Source organism: Muntiacus reevesi, chromosome 20 (assembly GCF_963930625.1).
Source record: "Muntiacus reevesi chromosome 20, mMunRee1.1, whole genome shotgun sequence".
NCBI classification, from domain to species: domain Eukaryota; kingdom Metazoa; phylum Chordata; class Mammalia; order Artiodactyla; family Cervidae; genus Muntiacus; species Muntiacus reevesi.
The window spans coordinates 18905402-18923608 of NC_089268.1; the positions used below are offsets into that span (position 1 = coordinate 18905402).

Sequence of the window (18207 nt, forward strand, 5' to 3'; positions counted from 1 at the left end):
GCACGCAGGGCGGGCAGCTGAACAAAGAGCCAGCGGCTGTCAACAGAGAGGAAGGGAGCCTGTGCGGCCGTGAGCTCCGCGCGGTGCCCCACGTGGCCCACCACCCCAGACCAGCAACTCAATGTGCAGTGACTGGCCGGAAACAGGCTGAGCCCCCCACACTTCCCCAGCAGTGAGCACACACCCAGCTGGTGAGCACAAGCCTGGTTTATAACAGTCCTTGGGATAGAGGGCCAGTGCCCCAGCCCTGAGCCCCGGCCAGTCGTGAGACCACCGCAGCTGCACAGGGTCAGACACCACAGCTGTCTGCCCCCAGCTCCCAGCACCACGGTGGTGTGGGTCCCAGGCACTGCAGAGGCCCTGCCGCCCCCCGTGCCGTCTGCCGGGAGGAGCCGGGCTGCCCTGGTGGGATGGGGCGGGAGTGCAGGATGAGCCCAGGTCTCAGGAGGCCCTGCGCTCCGTCAGTGATACAGCACCATAGGCCTGCCCGTGTAGGAGATGTTGTCCTTCAGGAGGGGGGACCCCACGGCCATGCGCACCTTGTTCCAGCGGTGGCCCTTGTTGTAGATGGGCTTGACAGAGCGGGGAGACCAGCGGGTCAGGTACCTGTGGAGGGAGGGTGGGAGGCGGCCATGAGGGCTGGCAGCCCAGGGTGCGGCAGAGACCACGGGCGTGGGCCTCTCGGGCCGAAGCTGCACTTGGTCAGCCAAACATTTTCACCAGTTTTCCTTTCTTGAGAAGGGGCTTTTCCTGGGAGCAACTGCCCAGCGTGCTGTAAACAGACGGGCTGGGCTCTGGCAGCCACAGGCATGTGTGGCCACGTGCTCCCTTGTCTTTGTGAGTTGCCAGTGTGTGTGCGTGTGTATCTGCTGGGGGAGGAGGCAGAGGAAGAGGCTACTCAGAGAGCAGATCGGCCCTCTCTGGCCCAGTTGTGGGGAGAGGAGAGGCTGATGTAAGGGCCTGGAGGAATCCCTCCCTCTCCCCCACTTGGCTCACTCCGCCACCCGAGCCCTCAGGGGACAAGCCTGGGCAGCCATAACTGGTGGAGGACCCCTGACTCCTGACCCTCAAGCAGGCCATGACTGGAGCCCAGGGTGAGGGCCCATGGGTGCAGACGTAGCCCAGGAAGGTTCGTGTAATACGAGCGGGGATGGGGAAAGATGGCTGCCGCCCATAGTCCTTTGGCCTCCTTTGGGGACGGCAGGGCCCTGACAGTTCCGAGAAGAGTGGCTCATGCCGGCTAGGACTGGGGTTTACTCTGTTCAGAATGAAATTTGGATCCTATCCAGAGGCCCACCCTTCGTCCTGAAAGCTCAGCCTCGGCAAAGGCCAGGATCCTCCCCTGCTTCCACACTAGGTTAGGGCTCAACCCAGTGCCTCTACAGACCCTCCCATGAGAAGTTTTAATTTAAAAAATGAATAACCATGGCTGAAAATTTTTAGAGAACAGTGAAAAAGTGACTGCTAATGTATACATTTCAACTGAGCCCCCCTGGACCTCTATCTTCTGAGTTCTGAGAGGAAGTAAAAGCTGTAGACCTACACGCCACGTGCGAGCTGGGCAGCCAAGAGGGCTTCTGACGACCACTGGGTGGCTGTCAGCCCCCAGCAGGGAGGTCTCTGTGCAGTGAGCTGGCCCCAGAGCCGCCTTTGCTGTGGCTGGTGGTGCTGGGACCTGGCAGGGCCCTGTGCTGGTGTCTCCCTGGCTTCAGAGGGGGTGGGTGAAGAGGTGGGATGTGGAAGCAGGCTGCTTGGGACTGAAGATCCCGAGGCGCACCAGGCTCTCCAGAGTTGCTGCCTTATGGCACCCCTCCGCCCACCCTCGTCCCTCCCACCCTGGAGAGGCCCTGGGAAGTTGGGCTTTGGCTGGCCCTGGGCCTGATGCCTGTGCCACAAGGAGCAGGCAGCTGCTGTGGAGGGGCTGAGGCCTCCGGCCAGCTCTCTGGGGCCACTCCAGCTCTAAGAACCAAAGCTCCCTGCTAATCGAGCTCCTTCCCCTACCTCTCTGGAAGGGGCGTTGAAGGAGATGGCACGGCTCCTCAGAGCCCAGCAGAGCCAGGGCCAGTGCACGGGCCTGGGCAGCTCAAGGGCCGCTTGATGAGACTGTTAAGTCCCTGGTTGTAGCCAGGACTCCCTCTCCTCCCCAGGAGGGCCTTTTGCAACCCCACGAGCCCCCACCTGCCATCAGTCCTGCGTCACGTTAATGGACACTGGATATATGGGAGGGAGCCTGTCTTTGCTTCAGAGGGCTGAGGGCAGGATGGATTGTGTCCTTAGGCCTGCTGCTGTCTCTTAACAAGTTGGAGTGGGGGTGGGCTCAACTCCCAAATGGTCCGCAGCAAATTTGGGAAAGACAAGAGGAGGTTAATATGTCCTGTTCCCCCAGGGCTGCTGGCAGATGGCCCAGCTGGCAGCGTGGGAGGTGCAGGTGGGAGATGGGCAAGGGGCCAGGGTGCTGGCAAGGAGTCAGTGAAGACCCAGCTCTGGCCCTGCACCCCCAGCCCAGCAATCTAGAGCTGGTATCTGCCTGGCCTTCCATCCTCCATTCCTGGGTTCTGTTAGGGATCAGCCTAGGAGGTTTGATGGGGGTGGGGGATTTTGCTTTGCTCTACCCAAAGAGCGCAGTTCTAGTGGCATTAGGGGACAGGCTGAAGGAGGGAGGGGCATTGATAGAAGAACAAGAAACACCAACATCTTTTACAGACCTGGATCTACACTCAATTAGAGAGTACTGTAGTTCTAAGAGTATATAGTGTGGTAATGTCAGAGACAGCTCTTTGAGTGTTAGACAGGAACCTGTTCCTACACCAGGGGGGCCACCTTGCTCAGGCTGAAAGGCAGATTGACTGATTCTAGGATCTAAAGGCCTTTCTCTCCTCTTCCATAAAACCTCAGGATCTCAAGGGATGCCATACGCAACTGAGCAGGTTGTTAACTGCACAACTCTAGGGAGAACATTCACAATCTAGTCTACATGGATGCTGCCTTCAACTTTTGCAGTATATGATCTGACAGCTCTATACGGTGGCCCTACCCTGGACAGCCCTCCCATTTCTATTTCTAAAGTCTCATTTTGCCCTTTAATAACCCCAGTGCTATTACTGAAAGTTTGTAGAACTGCTCTGACATTCCCATAGCAACCCAGTATGATGTCATAAACAGAGGATTAGCACATTCTAATGCCCAACCAGCAGATCTTCTTACCCTTGTTACCCCTGGGCTAAGTGCCCTGCTGGGGAGGGACAAGGAAAGAAGCTGAGGCTGGCAGAGGGAGAGTAACAGAGGCATGCACAGTGGTGGGACTGATGGGGTGGTGGGGTGGCAGGGTGGTGTTCAGACTGGAAGGGACAGAGTGCTCCAGCTTTCCTGAGCTGCATGATGAGCTCCAAGAGCTGGTCTCCCCAGCCCAGGTCTGTGTACCTGTTGAGTCGCGGTCTGGTCTTTGGAACAAATCCTTCAGGAAGCTTGGGCCTGTGATTTGGGAGCAGACCTGAAGGAGGGAAAAGCATTTAAGAGGATGGTCTCTGCACTCCCTCTGCTTTCTGGGGGACTGAACAGAAAGCCCAAGGGGGAGGGAGGCTGGCACTGGGGGACGAGTATAATGAAGTCTCTGGACACACACTGCTCTCTCAGGAGGGGCTAGAAGATGTGGAAGGTGTAATGGTGCTTACAGCCCCCGGCCCCCGAGGCCCGAGGCCCTTTACCTGCTCGGTGGGCCATCTTCACACACTCCTCAATCTTGCGGTGCTCTTCCTGGCACAGCCCAGTGATCCTCCGAGGCAGCATGCCCCCATGTGGCCGGATGAACTGACTGAGCAACAGAACATCCTAGTGGAAACGGAAGACGGGAGAGGAGGATCATGGGGATGGGTGCTGGCTGCCAGGGAGTCAGGGCCAAGTGGTCTGCAGGGCAGGCTGTTGTAGCTGGCACTGTAAGGGGCTGATGCCACCCCGAGAAGCGATCTGAGACCAACTCCCTCCACACACAGCTCTGCACTCAGGCCCGCTGTCTCCGCCACAACAAGTTCAATCCCAACTTAGCAAGATTTCCTGGCCCCATTACCAACCCCAAGAGTTCTCAGCTCCTCTATGAGACAGTCTTCCAACAGACTTGGTGAGAGATTGGGAACTTTTCAAGAAGGTTAACGAGCAATCATGCACCCACGGTATCTCTCCTGGTGATGAAAAGTGTCTTATCCTCTCTGGGTGATGTAGCGGGTATGTTATGTATTTACACACAAGAGGGAAGACCTGTACCATTTCCGTCCCCAAAGTCTACACACCATAGCCCAGAAGACTTGCAGAGAGCCCCTCCAGCTTCTGCCATGCCCTCTGAACGAAGCGCCAGGCAGCAGTAAGCTGAGGAGGATGAGGTCAAGTTGTGAAGTTAAATCCCACATCTTCTACGCCCTCTGTGCCCAGATGTGAATGGATTCTGGGGATTCCTTTGCACCATCAGACTGCTTTGGATGAGTCAAGGAAATAATGATAAACAAAGCCAGCATCCAGAGAGACCAAGTCCCCTCCCAACTCTCACAGGATGGCAGGGGTTAAATAAAAAGTCTCCCACCCCACCCCCAGGGGCCTGACATGCCTGTCTTCACAGTCCTGGTCCTCAAACGGATTCGCTGCCCTGGCAGGCGCCTCTCTGTATAACTGTAGATTTGCTTTAATCACTGGTCGGCTCCTGGGGGACCCAGGCCCCCAATTCCCACCACTGTAATCCTCAGAATCTGATGAAAAGAACTTGGACTGGATTATCTGGGGATAATACACTGGGCTCACAGCCCCAGTGCTGCCCCCGCTGCAAGCTGCCAAGGAGGCTGACAGCTCTCTGCAGCTCAGAGTGGCGCTGTCCTGAGCAGAAAGGGGTGAAAAGGAAAACAACTTCTCCAGCCTTTACCTTGGAGGGGATTGGATTTCTTCTGCTTGATAAACAGAGCCAAGTTCATTTCCTGGAAACGGCTGGTAGGAAGGGTACCCCACAGTGGTCAGGCAGGTGTGTGTTCCCCTCCCCATCCACAGCTGGGATTCTAGGTATGCCCAGGACCCTGCTAACTTCCATGTCACAAGAAGCTGAGAGCACTGCCTGTGTCCTCCAAGTTCCCTATTACTCCAAGTGGCCATCAGCAAAAGGGCGGGGATAGGGTGAGAGAATACCTCCACCCCCTACCCTGGGGTGGCGTGAGGCCAAGGCTCCCAGCCCAGGAGATTAGTTGGGTTGTTCTGTTCAGATCCCATGGGCATGTGGCCTTTCCTGCTCTCACCACCTGACCAGGATCTCTGCCCTTAGTCATCCCATTCCACAGAGGGGCACAGGGACAACGTGCAGGTCAAACTGGCCCAAAGCCTGAATCACCTGAAACCTAAAAATAGGGTGCTTAATGTCACCGGCAGAACTCTGAAGGACAAGTATGTATTTCTCCAGGGCTGTGTCCATCCCCCATGCCTGCCCCATCTCCAGACACATGCAGAATAGCAGCTGCAGCTGGCGGCTCTGCCTGGGTTTCATACCCCCGAGTGCATCCCAGCTCTGATACTTACTAAGCTGTGTGATCTGAAGCAAGTGCATTAACTTTGCCATGCCTCAAACTGCCTCATCTGTAAAACAAGGATGAAAACAGTACCTACTTCACGGGGATATTGTGAAAATAAAGTGAATTATGCCCCGCAGGTGCTTCACACACAGAGCAGCACCAACCGTTGTTTGCTCTCATCATCTCTCCGTGAAACGACGCTCTAGAAGAGCTACAGCAAACAGGGGTCCCTGTAGCTCCAGTGTGGGAAAAGAGTGATGTGTCCTCAGTTCACAGTGAGGACTCTCAAGACACGCCCTCATTATACAAGGAGGAAAACCAAACCCGGACTCTGAGTCCACCCCTCAGGAACACAGCCCTATGAGACTGGGCTCCAGGGCCCTGGTGGTCTGAGCTGCCTGCAACCAGACCAGGAACTGACTCAGGGACTCTCCGCCCTGGCGGCACATTAGAATCACCTGGGGAGCTTTAAAAAATAATGATGAAAAAAAAATAAAAAAATAAATAAAAAATAATGATGGGCGGCTCCATCCCAGGCCAGCGGAATCAACTAGGCGTGGGGTCTGAGCATTTTTAAAGCTCCCCCGGGACTCTCATGTACGGCTAGCGTTGAGAGCCGCTGGACACAATGCTTCTGTCTTGGTGGCTCCACGAGACGCCTGTTAAGCCCGAGGGGAATGTGAGCTCTGAGATGCGCAGACTTACCTCATAGCTATACCTGTGCTTCAGGTTCCAGCGGCAGATGGGGCATTGGCCAGAGGGGTTGGGGGGATTTGGACTTTCCTTGGGAGTCCCTGTGATTCGGCCTTCAATCTAGGAGGCAGAGAAAGAGAGCTGATGAGGGGGAGAGTTGTGTGGAGACCCTGATCCTTGAGCAACCCCCAAAAGCTGGTGAGGTTTCCTCTCTAGGGGCCTCAGGGGAGCAGCTAATGGGCCTCTCTGCCTGAACACAGCTGCTGGATGCTGGGCCTCAGGTGGCCACAGAGCTGGGTTTGGTGACCTGTGAGGGTAATAGAAACTGAACTTAATGCTGGTGGCAAGAGGAGAGGTGTGTGGTATCTGCTGAAGACTAGCTTTCCATCCTCAAAAAGACAAAAACTCCAGAACTTTATGCTTTCCTGTCCCTGCTTTGGGAAAAAGTAATCCATGCACATGGTAAAAAGTTTCAAACTGCACAGGGATGTGGAGTCCAAAGGAAGTCTCACCCCTTATCCTGCATATCCTTCTTAGCAGAAACTGCAGTTTCCAGCTCTGACAGAGCTAAGTCTAGGCCAGTGGTTCTCAACCAGGCACGATCTGGCCTCCCAGGGGACACCAGACAATGAAACATTTCTGATTGTCACCATGGGGGTGGGGTGGGGTGGGGATGGGACCCTAGCCCCTAGCGGGGAAGCTGCTAATAAGCATCCTATGACACAGGACAGGCCCCAACAGCAGAGAACCAGCCCGTCTAAAATGCCAACCATGCTGGGCTGAGAAACCTGCTCTAGGCCTACATGAGCAGACCACTGTGTGCACGCCCCTCCTCCCCTCTGCAAACACAGAGTGGGGGACACAGGCCCCCGGCTGCCTCCTCTCAGCACTCTGGATGCCACCTTTCACACCCCGCTCAGGCCACGTGTGAAGTGACCTCTGCCATGGCTGCTGTGTCCTGTGACACAGCCTTGGAGAGACTAAGCGCAATGAAGCAGCGACCTGGGCGTCAGCTCCAATTGCAGGAGGGGGAGGTTAGACAGCCTTGCTGATTGAGGCCACGGATTATGAGTGAGGCTGGGCCAGGTCTGAGAGGCTTTGGGGGGAAGCAACTCTCCCAGGGAAGAAGTGGAAAAAGGCAAAGGAGCTGGCTGCGTAGGCGCGGTTACTGCCTTTTTGGAGATGCCACCCCAGCGATGCCAGAAAAGGAGCCAAGGGCTCGGGAAAAGGGCAGGGGGTCAAGGTGGGCCTGGGCGGGGAGAGCGAACATTTACACACTCCCCACTACAGGCCTGGCTCTGTGCTGATAATGGTCCACATGGATCATCTCATTTAACTCCACAGCCTAGTGAGGGCAGATTCATGACCTTATTTTACTGATGAAGAAGTCAGACTCTGGACAGTGAGTAATACCGGAAGTCAGCCATGGCACTGCCTCTCGGGCATGCCGGGCTCCCTCCCCAAGGGCTCTCATGGGACCACATGCTTCTGTGTTCGTTCCACAAATAGCAAATTCATGCCCCACAGGAAAAACACTCTGCATACACAGAAACCCGACGAGTTTCTCTCCACCAGCATGGAGTTTACAGGGTGAATGCTTGTTTCGGTTTTGGATAAGGGAACTATTCTTAAAGGGATGGGAGTCCCTAGAAAGAACTCTCTTGAGGTCTTAACCTCAGGTACAAAGGTTGAGGGGGAGCCTTCTGGGGAAGACCCCAAGAGGGAACCCTAAGGGCTTGTCCTGGGGATAAGAAGGCCTTGGGCAGGGCCATGCGTGGCTAGCTGCCAGAGGGTTAAATCCCTGGTTGACATGGAAGCCACAGAGGCTTCTGGGAACTCTGTGGAGTGGTTGAGGATTTCTTGGGAGGCACAGAAGGCCATGTGAAAACAACGTTGTCTTTTAGGGATTATAGGATAATCTAGGCCCCATGACTCCCAGAGGAAGGGAGGTGAGATGGCCCCAGTGAGGGTGGGGGGTGGGGGAGGAGTAGAGGGAGTGAAAAACCGTCTAGCTTTCTCACCAACAGATGAGCCAGGGCGCCAGCTCTGAGCCCAGGGCCCAGAAAGTGTCACCTTCTCACTGCCTCACTGAAGGAGTAGCTGAGTCATTCTAGACAGAAAGGAAAGAGACTGAGATTCAGGCTCCTGGCCTGGGGTCAACTTACTCTCTCTAGCCTTGCCATTACCTTAGTTTCCCCTTTGGAAAACTGACTTATCGCCCGCCAAAAACATAGCAGAAAATACTTCTGAGCCCGTGTCATGCAAAAGGCCACTTTAATCAAGTAACAGATGCCTCAGTCCAGCACAGCGACTGTTACTGATTAACCACATTCCCGCACACAGGTTGAAAATAGTAGATGCGGGATTTATGGTAATGGAGGGAGCAGATCCTGAAGCTGGTCCAGTTGGGGCTCCCACCCTCTCTCAGAGGAGCAGCCAGGCAGCTCCAAGTGGTACAGAGGTTAGAAGTGGCCAGATCGACAATACTTACTATAGTCGTCTTCCCTTCTTGGATCTCCACCACTATAGAGATAAAGGGGAAAAATTAGGTCAGCCATTTAATAAGGAACAGGGAGTTTTAAATCATAGCTCAAACCTTACACACGAAGAAAAATGAAGCGCTCTGTCTGCACTCTCCCATGGCCCCCACCTGGAAGTATGCAGGGTTTACCTCCCAGTGCCTAGGCTCTGTGCCTGGCAGGCTGTGCAGAGCAGTGCTAAATAGATTCAGTTGTGTCCAACTCTTTGTAACCCCATGGACTGCTGCCCACCAGGCTCCCCTGTCCATGGGATTCTCCAGGCAAGAATACTGGAGTGGCTTGCCATTTCTCCTTCAGAGGATCTTCCCAACGCAGGGATTGAACCCAAGTCTCCTGTGGCTCCTACACTGCAGGCAGACTCTTTAATGCTGAGCTACTGGAGAAGCCCGTAACATAAGGGTTCGTGCAAAGCAGGAGACCCCAGTTTGATTCCTGGGTTGGGAAGATCTGCTGGAGAAGGGATAGGCTACCCACTCCAGTATTCTTGGGCTTCCCTGGTGGCTCAGCTGGTAAAGGATCTGCCTGCAGTGCAAGAGACCTGGGTTCGATCCCTGGGTTGGGAATATCCCCTAGAGAAGGGAAAGGCTACCCACCCAGTATTCTGGCCTGGAGAATTCCATGGACTGTATAGTCCACAGGGTCGCAAAGAGTCAGGTACAACTGAGCGACTTGCACTTTCACTTTTCCTGCAGGCTGGGTGGGGGGCAAATCCAGATGCCCATATCATATCACCTCTCTGAGATTAGGGGTCTTCACACTGTTTCTGCCTTTCTAAGCCAAGATTTATCTTGGTCCCATCCAAGGTACTTGGCAAGATCTTGCCCTACTGTGGCTAGCAATCATGGCCTAAGAGCTGAGGAGCTGGGGGTGGACAGAGGCCATAAAGACTTTCAAAAGTACCCAATGTATGTATTCTTTCATGAAGAGAAATCAGACAAATGTGGTTCCTGACCTTGACCAGTCTGCAATCTAAGATGCAGCACCCAGGGGCCCCACAATGGGTAATAATGAGATCAGTTCACTCTGAGAACATCTTGAGAGCCTTGCGTTAAACCTGTACAAAGGCAGCTATCTTTCCTCCCTGCAGGGATGCATTTTGTTATCCACATTGGAGAGGGAAGAGTGACAGAAATGAGGGGCCTGCAAGTATGGGGTTGGGGTTGGGGCACAATTTCAAAGAGAGGACTGCAGAGCCATCCAGAGAGGGACTCTCTCAGTTCTTCGCCTATTTAGGAGTGAGGCAGTCAGAAAAGAACCTGAGGGCAAAACAATTTCATTGCATGCATGTCAGGCTGTACTTATGTCCTCTTATTTAACCAGGATTCAGAAAGACCACTTCAACAATATCCTAAGGGAGAACCAAACTCACAACCCACTTTTGGCAAATAAAATCAAACAGAAGGTTCTTGGATATTGTCCCATGGTTGCCCAGTTTCTTTAGAAAGAGAGAAGCCGTGGCTTTTAGCATAGGAATTGGCACACCGCAGATGCTCTATAAACTCTAGGGAGCAAAATACTGGTCGTGATGCCCTTCTGACTGCTAATTACCATAATAGAAAATGTGAGTGCACACAGCTATAGATAGGCTGCAAATTGTCTCCCCAAATGCTAAATCTATATTTTAACAGCAGCTTGGCTACCGCAATTAGTTCTACTCAGCTCCAGTCAAGGAAAGAAGCAGTACAGATTAGAAAGAATCTAAGGTTAACTTTGTGAATCTAATGAAAGTTACGGACCTCGCCCTAGAAACACGTCCCTCGGTGTACACACAATTAGACATGGATTACAGGAAGCTCACAGACCCCTGCAGCTGTGTACCTAAATGGTAAGACTGGTTTTCCCTCAGTGGTGGCAGGAGGTGATTTTCTAAAGTTTCTAAAATAAACATGTACTGCTTTTGCAATAAAAAATAAGCAGTAAAAACAGAGAAGCTAAGAAAAAAGAGTGAGGCAACTCAAACCCACCCGGAGGCCCCCGGCAGCATCTGTGATCACTGAGCTCTGTGACCGACACCAAACTGGGCCCAGACTGCCTGGAACTGTCCCCCACTCGTTTTCTGGGCACGGTCATTCATAAAGACCCATTACTCCAAACAACCAACCTGAGAGCCCCTCAACTGCAACTCCACACACACAAGGGAGTGACAACTGGCCAGAAAGGCCCTGAGGCTTTCTCTAGAGAACACTATAGTTACTAATCAACTCAAAGACAAACTAAGCTTCTCTCCCTAAGAGAAAATGCGTCACCCCACGCACGGATCCCAAGAGACCAGCCTAAACGGGATGTGGGTGAGACTCAACCTGGTACTCAGTCTGGAGGCCAGCACATCTGCTGGTGGATGGTCACTGCGCTGCGTCAGCTTACAAGAGCACTGGGGCAGGAGGGCCGAGCCCTAGCCCAGCTGGGCACCCAGGAAACTGCAAGTTTGCAAAAACCAAGTTGGAAGAGGGACGGAGGGTGACCCAGTCTGAGCAACGGCAGGTGAGGGGGGCAGCACAGATTTTTAAGAATCCAAACAAAAGGAGTATAGCAAACAAAAGAAGAGACCTACTCCGGAATCACTTAGGTCGGCGTGAGATCAGCGCCCTGAAGTGAAGTGGACCAACATGTGCTTCCCCTCTCCATGGAGGCACTTGGGTCCCAACCATGAGGTAAACAAGTCTAGCAAAACACACATCACTCCTGGCAAAGAACCAAACCCTGAAGTCATCCCACTGGCCCCTGGAAGAGAGATCAAAGTCTGTGGCAAGCTCCACTTTTCATAAGCTCCCCACACAGCAACTCTGAGCCAGTGAATCATCTCACTATGTTTTATCGGGTAAAACAATAGGCAGATGCTTATCTCATAGAGACGATTTGTCAAATGAGGAGGAATGACTTGAGAACACATAGGGAACTGAGACTGATCAGGGCGGTATCTCAGTGCAGGGGCAGAGGGCCCACTGGAGCCTGAAGAGGCCCTAGTAGATTTCAGGCCTCTCAAAACAGAGATAGGAATCAAAATAGTATTGCTTTTCAGCATGCATACAAAAACATGTCAAAACCAAACAAAACCTGAGATCCATTTTGTCCCTGGCCTCCTCTCCATTCAAGAGAAGTGGGGGTGGTTAAGAAAAGCTGGACTAACAGGAGACCATTAGTCACTAACTGAAAACTTGTTTAGAAAAAGATGGAATTGCCCTTGTGTTCTGAGATGTGGCTGGATCAAGTAAACTAAAGAAGCAGTTTTCTAAACCAAGATTAAGGGCCAAGATCTTACACATCAAATAATCTGTGCCACAGGAGGCAAGGCATTTGCTGAGCAACCGTGGAGTGTACGACTGGGCTCCACCCACCGTGGAGAGCTCCCCTCTAAGAGGAGACACAGTCTTTGCCCTAGAGGAGAAAAGAGAACTAAACCAAGCATGGGAACTTCACTCTAATAAAGTCCATGCCTCGTAAAGAGGTCCTTTGAGTACTTCAGTAAATACTCGCCTAGGATGGAGTCCAAGATAACTGAATTGTAAGTCTAGAGCAAACAGCGTTGCAGTGAGATTGCAGTGAGGCAAAAAGGCCTCGATGGCCACACAAACAGACACAGAGAACTGTGGTGGGATAAAGGCCCAACTGTTTAGTAAAGGAGGAAGTGAGGGGAGATGAATGACAAGGGCTGGAGGGAACTGCTGCAGGAAGTGCCCAGAGGACCGATGTCCTTCTTGGAAAGGCTCCATGGAAATCAAGTCTCAAGCAGAGCATGAAGGGATGGAGTAACTGAATGGCAAGGTGGCTACAGGGCAGCACCAATAATCCTACACAGCATGCTTGGCAAGTGTGGTCATTGACTACTTTTCTCAAACTCCTTCCTCCCTCAAGCACTGTTCCCTTCTGTTCATCTTTAACTCTGTCACAAAAGTTTTCTGATTCTCCCACCACCTACCCCTTCCTTTTCCCTTGGACCTGAGGGAACTTCCCTCTGCACTATCCTTCAAACGAGGAGTCTCACTGCTACACAAAAATCTCTTTCCACTAGCAGGTTACTCTGGACCATGTCTTTTGAATTCTTTAAAGCCCCCAACTTGCTCACTTCTATCTCAAAGCTTTTAGTTACAGGGCTGTCCATCCTGCAAGGCATATCCTTGTCTGAAATGCTAGGTCCTCCAGAAAGCTCCCTTAGCTAACTGGAAAAGAAGAAAAACATTCCCTTCAGCCTTTACTTGTTTCAACACACTCTGCTCTGAGGATCTGCCAGATCATTATTGTTCATTTAGAAAGTCATATGTGTTTATTACTCTTGTTTTAAATGCTTTCCTTCACAAGGGCTCTAAGAGTGACAAGGCAGGAACAAGGTCTAATCTCTGCTAGGTCTGACGGTGTCAATCATGAAATAAACTCCAGCAAGTTAACAAACAAAAGCTTTTAGGGAGGGGAGGGAACCACGGGGAAGCCCTACCACGGAGTACCAAGGTGGTGTCACTGGTGAAGAGGGAAACTGCTGGCCTTACTTCTGACTCCAGCACTTACTAGCTGTGCGATGCTGGGCACAGCTACTGAACACCTCTGGACCAGATTTCTTCATTTGTAAAAATGCCAGTAATATCCACCTTTAAAGGTTGCTGAGAAGACTGAAAAGTGTATGTGGAAAACCTGGCAGAGTGCTTGCAGCACTTAGTAAACCACAATTTCCATTTTTTGCTTCCCTTTAAGTCTTGCTTTTCCATAATCATCTTTTTTGGTTCTGTATGTCCCTCCGGTCAAAGATCAGACCAGGCTTTCTCAACAGCAGCAGGACTGGTATTTCAGGCCAGGTGGTTCTTTGTTGTGGGGGGGCTGTCCTGTGCACAGGAAGATGCTTACAGCATCCCTGGCTTCTACCACCACACACACACCAGGAGCACCAGCTGTGACGACCAAAAATGTCTCTGGACGTTGCCAAGTGTTCCTGAGAGAACAAACAGCCCTTGACTGAGAATCACTGCTTCATACAGAGAGCTTCTACAGGCAGGAGCGGTAGTGCTGAGTGTCCATGAACTCTGACTAAAATTAAACAGTCCTATCGTATCAGAAAAGTAGAAATGCTTGAATGTTTTCAGCAAGACGCCAGCTCCCTCTCTGTGACTTTAAATTCTATGTATGCAATATTATCCCTCAAATATACCAGCCAGGACCAGTCAAAATTAGCTGTATATGTATTTCTTTAAGCTTTACACATAATGGATAGAATATCATGAGAAAGTTGTTGGTGCTGTTTTTAATTTAAAGGCTTTGGAGATAGGTGGTTCTCAAGAAAAGTATAAGCTGATACCTTCAAGTAAGATCACATCAATTCAGTTATTTGGCTTTTAGGTCTGACAGTAACACAGAGAAGTTACCAGGTATGCATGGTGGGGAAGACTTCAAATATTCATTTCATCATATAGCCATCTCTCCAACTGAAAAATTCAAATCTCAAATATTCCTTTGTAAAAAAACAAAACTATTCCTTTTGCCTATCCTCTGGGAACATGGCAAAGAACTGTTTTCAACTTTTAATTTCGTAATGGATATGTGCATTGTAGTTGTTAATGTTTGACACTTGGTAGATGCCACCAAAAATGTTACAGGCAAGGAATTCCCTGGTGGCTCAGTGTTTAGGACTGACTCTATGCTTTCACTGCAAGGAATCCAAGTTTGATCCCTGATTGGGGAATTAAGATCCCATCAGCCAAGTGGCACGGCCAAAAAAAAAAAAAAAAAGTTATGGGCATATGCCCATTTTACAGCATAGGAACACATGAAACAACTTTCCAAGTCCTTGTTACCATCACCATGATCTCAATGCATTAGTTCATCTAACGCTAAAGAGGCAGTACCTGGATTTTGCTTTTCTTTCTAGCAAATGTTCCATCTTCCCTTCATAGCTAAATTCTTCAAACACCTATTTCCATTTCTTCATTAATTATTTCTTTAATTTTCCCAAACTGGGTTCCTTATCTGCCATTCTACTGAAAACTTACAGAAGACTTTTTCTGAGACAAATTCAATGCTCCCCTTGTTAGGCTCTTTTTTTTGGACTTTTATGCTTCCCCTGGCAAAACGATCACTTTTTTTCCCTGGATATCTCAGCTTTAGCTAAAGGATATGCTACTCCAGATCTTAAACACACACACACACACACACACACACAAAACCACTTCTTTGCACATCACTTATTCTTTCCTGCTTCCAGCAGTGCACAAAGGAAGGTTATGTACTGAAAAGACCTTTTCATTTTCCGCCAGATTCCATCCTTTTATGAGCCTATTAAAGACACACTCCCTTCAGGAAAACTTCCAATTCAGTTTGCTGTTTCCAGTAACCGAATCTCTCTGAACATGTGCTTAGTCGCTAAGTCATGTCCCTCTCTTTTAGGATCCCGTGGGCTGTAGCCCACCAGGCTCCTCTGTGCATAGGATTTTTCAGGCAAGAATACTGGAGCGGGTTGCCATTTCCTTCTCCAGGGAATCGTCCCAGACCCGGGGATCAAACCCGTGTCTCCTGCATTGCAAGATTCTTCACCCACTGAGCCACTGAGGAAGCCCCAAGCACCTATAACCTAAATTGTATTCATTGGAGAGTACTGCATCATCTCATTAGAACCTAACTACTCAGGAACCCCTTGACAATTTGAAGTACAGCACTTCGCCTTCAGTAATCTCTCAGTTCACTGTCAGGCTGCCTTTCCAGACTTAATGAAAAGCAAAACCACTATCTAGGATATGTCTGTTTCAGCTGTTCGATGGCCTTTCCACCTTAGCTTCCACCTCTTAGACTAAGGGTTCGGGCAATGAAAGCTGCCATCAGATTATACCATTTCAGATGAGAAACTGGAAAAGGAGGCCCAGGGGAGGGTATCCAGCTGACTTTCCCTGATCGCACAGTGATTTTTTAGTGAAGGAGGCGGCGGTTCTTAGAATATGGAATAGAGAATTAACATCCAGTGCCTGCGTGCGTGGGTGCTAAGTCGCTTCAGTTGTGTCTGACTCTTTGTGGCCCTATGGACTGCAGCGTGCCAGGCTCTTCTGTCCAAAGTATTCTCCAGGCAAGAGTACTGGAGTGAATTGCCCTACTTTCCTCCAGCGGATCTTCCCGATCCAAGGATCGAACCCATGTCTCTTATGTCTCTTGCACTGCCAGGCTCTTAACAAAAAAAAACTTTTCTGAACCCTAGGACAGGTTTCTATTCTGCTCCTAAATAAGCAAGCTTTCTCTCCGATCTTCATCCCCCTCGCCCCCCTCCCCGCCACCACCCATGAGGACACTCACGATGAATGAAAGATCAAGGTAATAGAATCAGGGTCTGGAAGAAAACTGCTAGCATTCCCCTAGCGCAAACATCTCCGACGTTTCAGAATCGTGCGAAGGAAAGGGAGGGAGGGGCGCACGGGGGCAGAAAGAAGCAGCCTTCGTTTTTTCTCTTCAACCCTAGGAGGTCACCAGGACCCAGCACTCACCTTCCCTGAACGCGCGGGCTGGTGGCCTAGCCCAGTTGGTCACGGTCGGGCCTGTCAGCAGCCCTCTGAGAAACCGTCCGCAGCCGGACAACAGCACATTGAAGGCCGCCATCTTGAAAACTATCGCTGACCTTTTGTGCACTTCCGCTTCCGGAACGGCGCGCGCGCAGCCGCAGTAGTGGGCAGGAAGAGTGCGTCTTGTGAGCGTCGAGCTCCGTTACTCTTGTCAGTTACTTCGATTTCCTCACGTCTCCAGCTCTGAGCAAAGCAGAGTTAATATGTGAAGCCTGTGCTTCATTCTGAGAGGCTGGGGAGGTCTTTATCTCCTGTCGGCTAGTCTTCGAAGTCTCCAGGGTCGCTTTCGTTCCCTGGCGGACTTCTTCAGTAAAATTACATGCACTATACTTATTTTTTAAAAGCTTTTTCTTTACAAGTGAGATGTGGATTTTCAGCTTCTTGAGGCTGCGGCTAAGTCTGTACCAGAGAAGTTGAAATGGTTAGGACAATGATTCTGGAACACCAGGTATTTCACAGATCTGGGATAGAATTAATACTCGTGCGCCAACCCCACCCCACCGCCGCCCCCACAGTCCCCAAGCTGCGCTGCCCTCACCAAGGGGTCTTTCATTCTGGTAACTTAACGCTGACCTTTTGCCCCAAATCTTGAAAGATGATGCTGTGAAAATGCTGCACTCAATATGTCAGCAAATTTGGAAAACTCAGCAGTGGCCACAGGACTGGAAAAGGTCAGTTTTCATTCCAATCCCAAAGAAAGGCAGTACCAAAGAATGCACAAACTACCGCACAATTGCAGTCATCTCACACACTAGTAAAGTAATCCTTAAAATTTTCCAAGCCAGGCTTCAGCAATATGTGAACCGTGAATTTCCAGATGTTCAAGCTGGTTTTAGAAAAGGCAGAGGAACCAGAGATCAAATTGCCAATATCCGCTGGATCATCGAAAAAGCAAGAAAGTTCCAGAAAACACATCTATTTCTGCTTTATTGACTATGCCAAAGCCTTTGACTGTGTGGATCATAATAAACTGTGGAAGATTCTGAAGGAGATGGGCATACCAGACCACCTGACCTGCTCCTTGAGAAACCTGTACACAGGTCAGGAAGCAACAGTTAGAACTGGACATGGAACAACAGACTGGTTCCAAATAGGAAAAGGCATACATCAAGGCTGTATATTATCACCCTGCTTATTTAACTTCCATGCAGAGTACATCATGAGAAACACTAGGCTGGAGGAAGCACAAGCTGGAATCAAGATTACCGGGAGAAATATCAATAACCTCACATATGCAGATGACACCACCTTTATGGCAGAAAGTGAAGAACTAAAGAGCCTCTTGATGAAAGTGAAAGAGGAGAGTGAAAAAGTTGGCTTAAAGCTCAACATTCAGAAAACTAAGATCATGGCATCCGGTCCCATCACTTCATGGCAAATAGATGGGGAAACAGTGGAAACAGTGGCTGAGTTTATTTTTCTGGGCTCCAAAATCACTGCAGATGGTGACTGCAGCCATGAAATTTAAAAGATACTTACTCCTTGGAAGGAAAGTTATGACCAACCCAGGTAGCATATTAAAAAGCAGGGACATTACTTTGTCAACAAAGGTCCATCTAATCAAGGCTATGGTTTTTCCAGTGGTCATGTATGGATGTGAGAGTTGGACTATAAAGAAAGCTGAGCACTGAAGAATTGATGCTTTTGGCCTGTGGTGTTGGAGAAGACTCTTGAGAGTCCCTTGGACTGCAAGGAGATCCAACCAGTCCATCCTAAAGGAGATCAGTCTTGGGTGTTCATTGGAAGGACTTATGTTGAAGCTGAAACTCCAATACTTTGGCCACCTGATGAGAAGAGGTGACTCATTTGAAAAGACCCTGATGCTGGGAAAGATTGAGGGCAGGAGAAGGGGGCAACAGAGGATGAGATGGTTAGGTGGCATCACCGACTCAATGGACATGAGTTTGGGTGGAC

At 50.5% G+C, this 18207-nt stretch overlaps 1 protein-coding gene across 1 annotated transcript; it reads right to left on the reverse strand.

Moving 5' to 3' along the window:
• Window positions 1-192: 192 nt before the first annotated feature.
• MRPS18A (mitochondrial ribosomal protein S18A) lies at window positions 193-16345 on the reverse strand. Its single transcript, XM_065912288.1, has 6 exons — window positions 16219-16345; window positions 8722-8753; window positions 6243-6350; window positions 3705-3828; window positions 3421-3490; window positions 193-606 (listed from the first exon to the last, which is right to left on the reverse strand). The coding sequence occupies exons 1-6, from the start codon at window positions 16328-16330 to the stop codon at window positions 462-464; spliced, it is 591 nt and encodes a 196-aa protein (XP_065768360.1). The 5' UTR covers window positions 16331-16345; the 3' UTR covers window positions 193-461.
• Between the last annotated feature and the right edge of the window lie 1862 nt (window positions 16346-18207).

Bases quoted from the DNA above. Each gene is read 5' to 3' on its own strand.
- MRPS18A (XM_065912288.1), bottom strand. From the start codon at position 16,330: ATGGCGGCCTTCAATGTGCTGTTGTCCGGCTGCGGACGGTTTCTCAGA. The intron at 8,754-16,218 runs GTGAGTGCTGGG...TTATCTCTATAG, and splicing joins AGCCCGCGCGTTCAGGGAAG to TGGTGGAGATCCAAGAAGGG. The intron at 607-3,420 runs GTACACAGACCT...CTCCCTCCACAG, and splicing joins ACCAGACCGCGACTCAACAG to GTACCTGACCCGCTGGTCTC.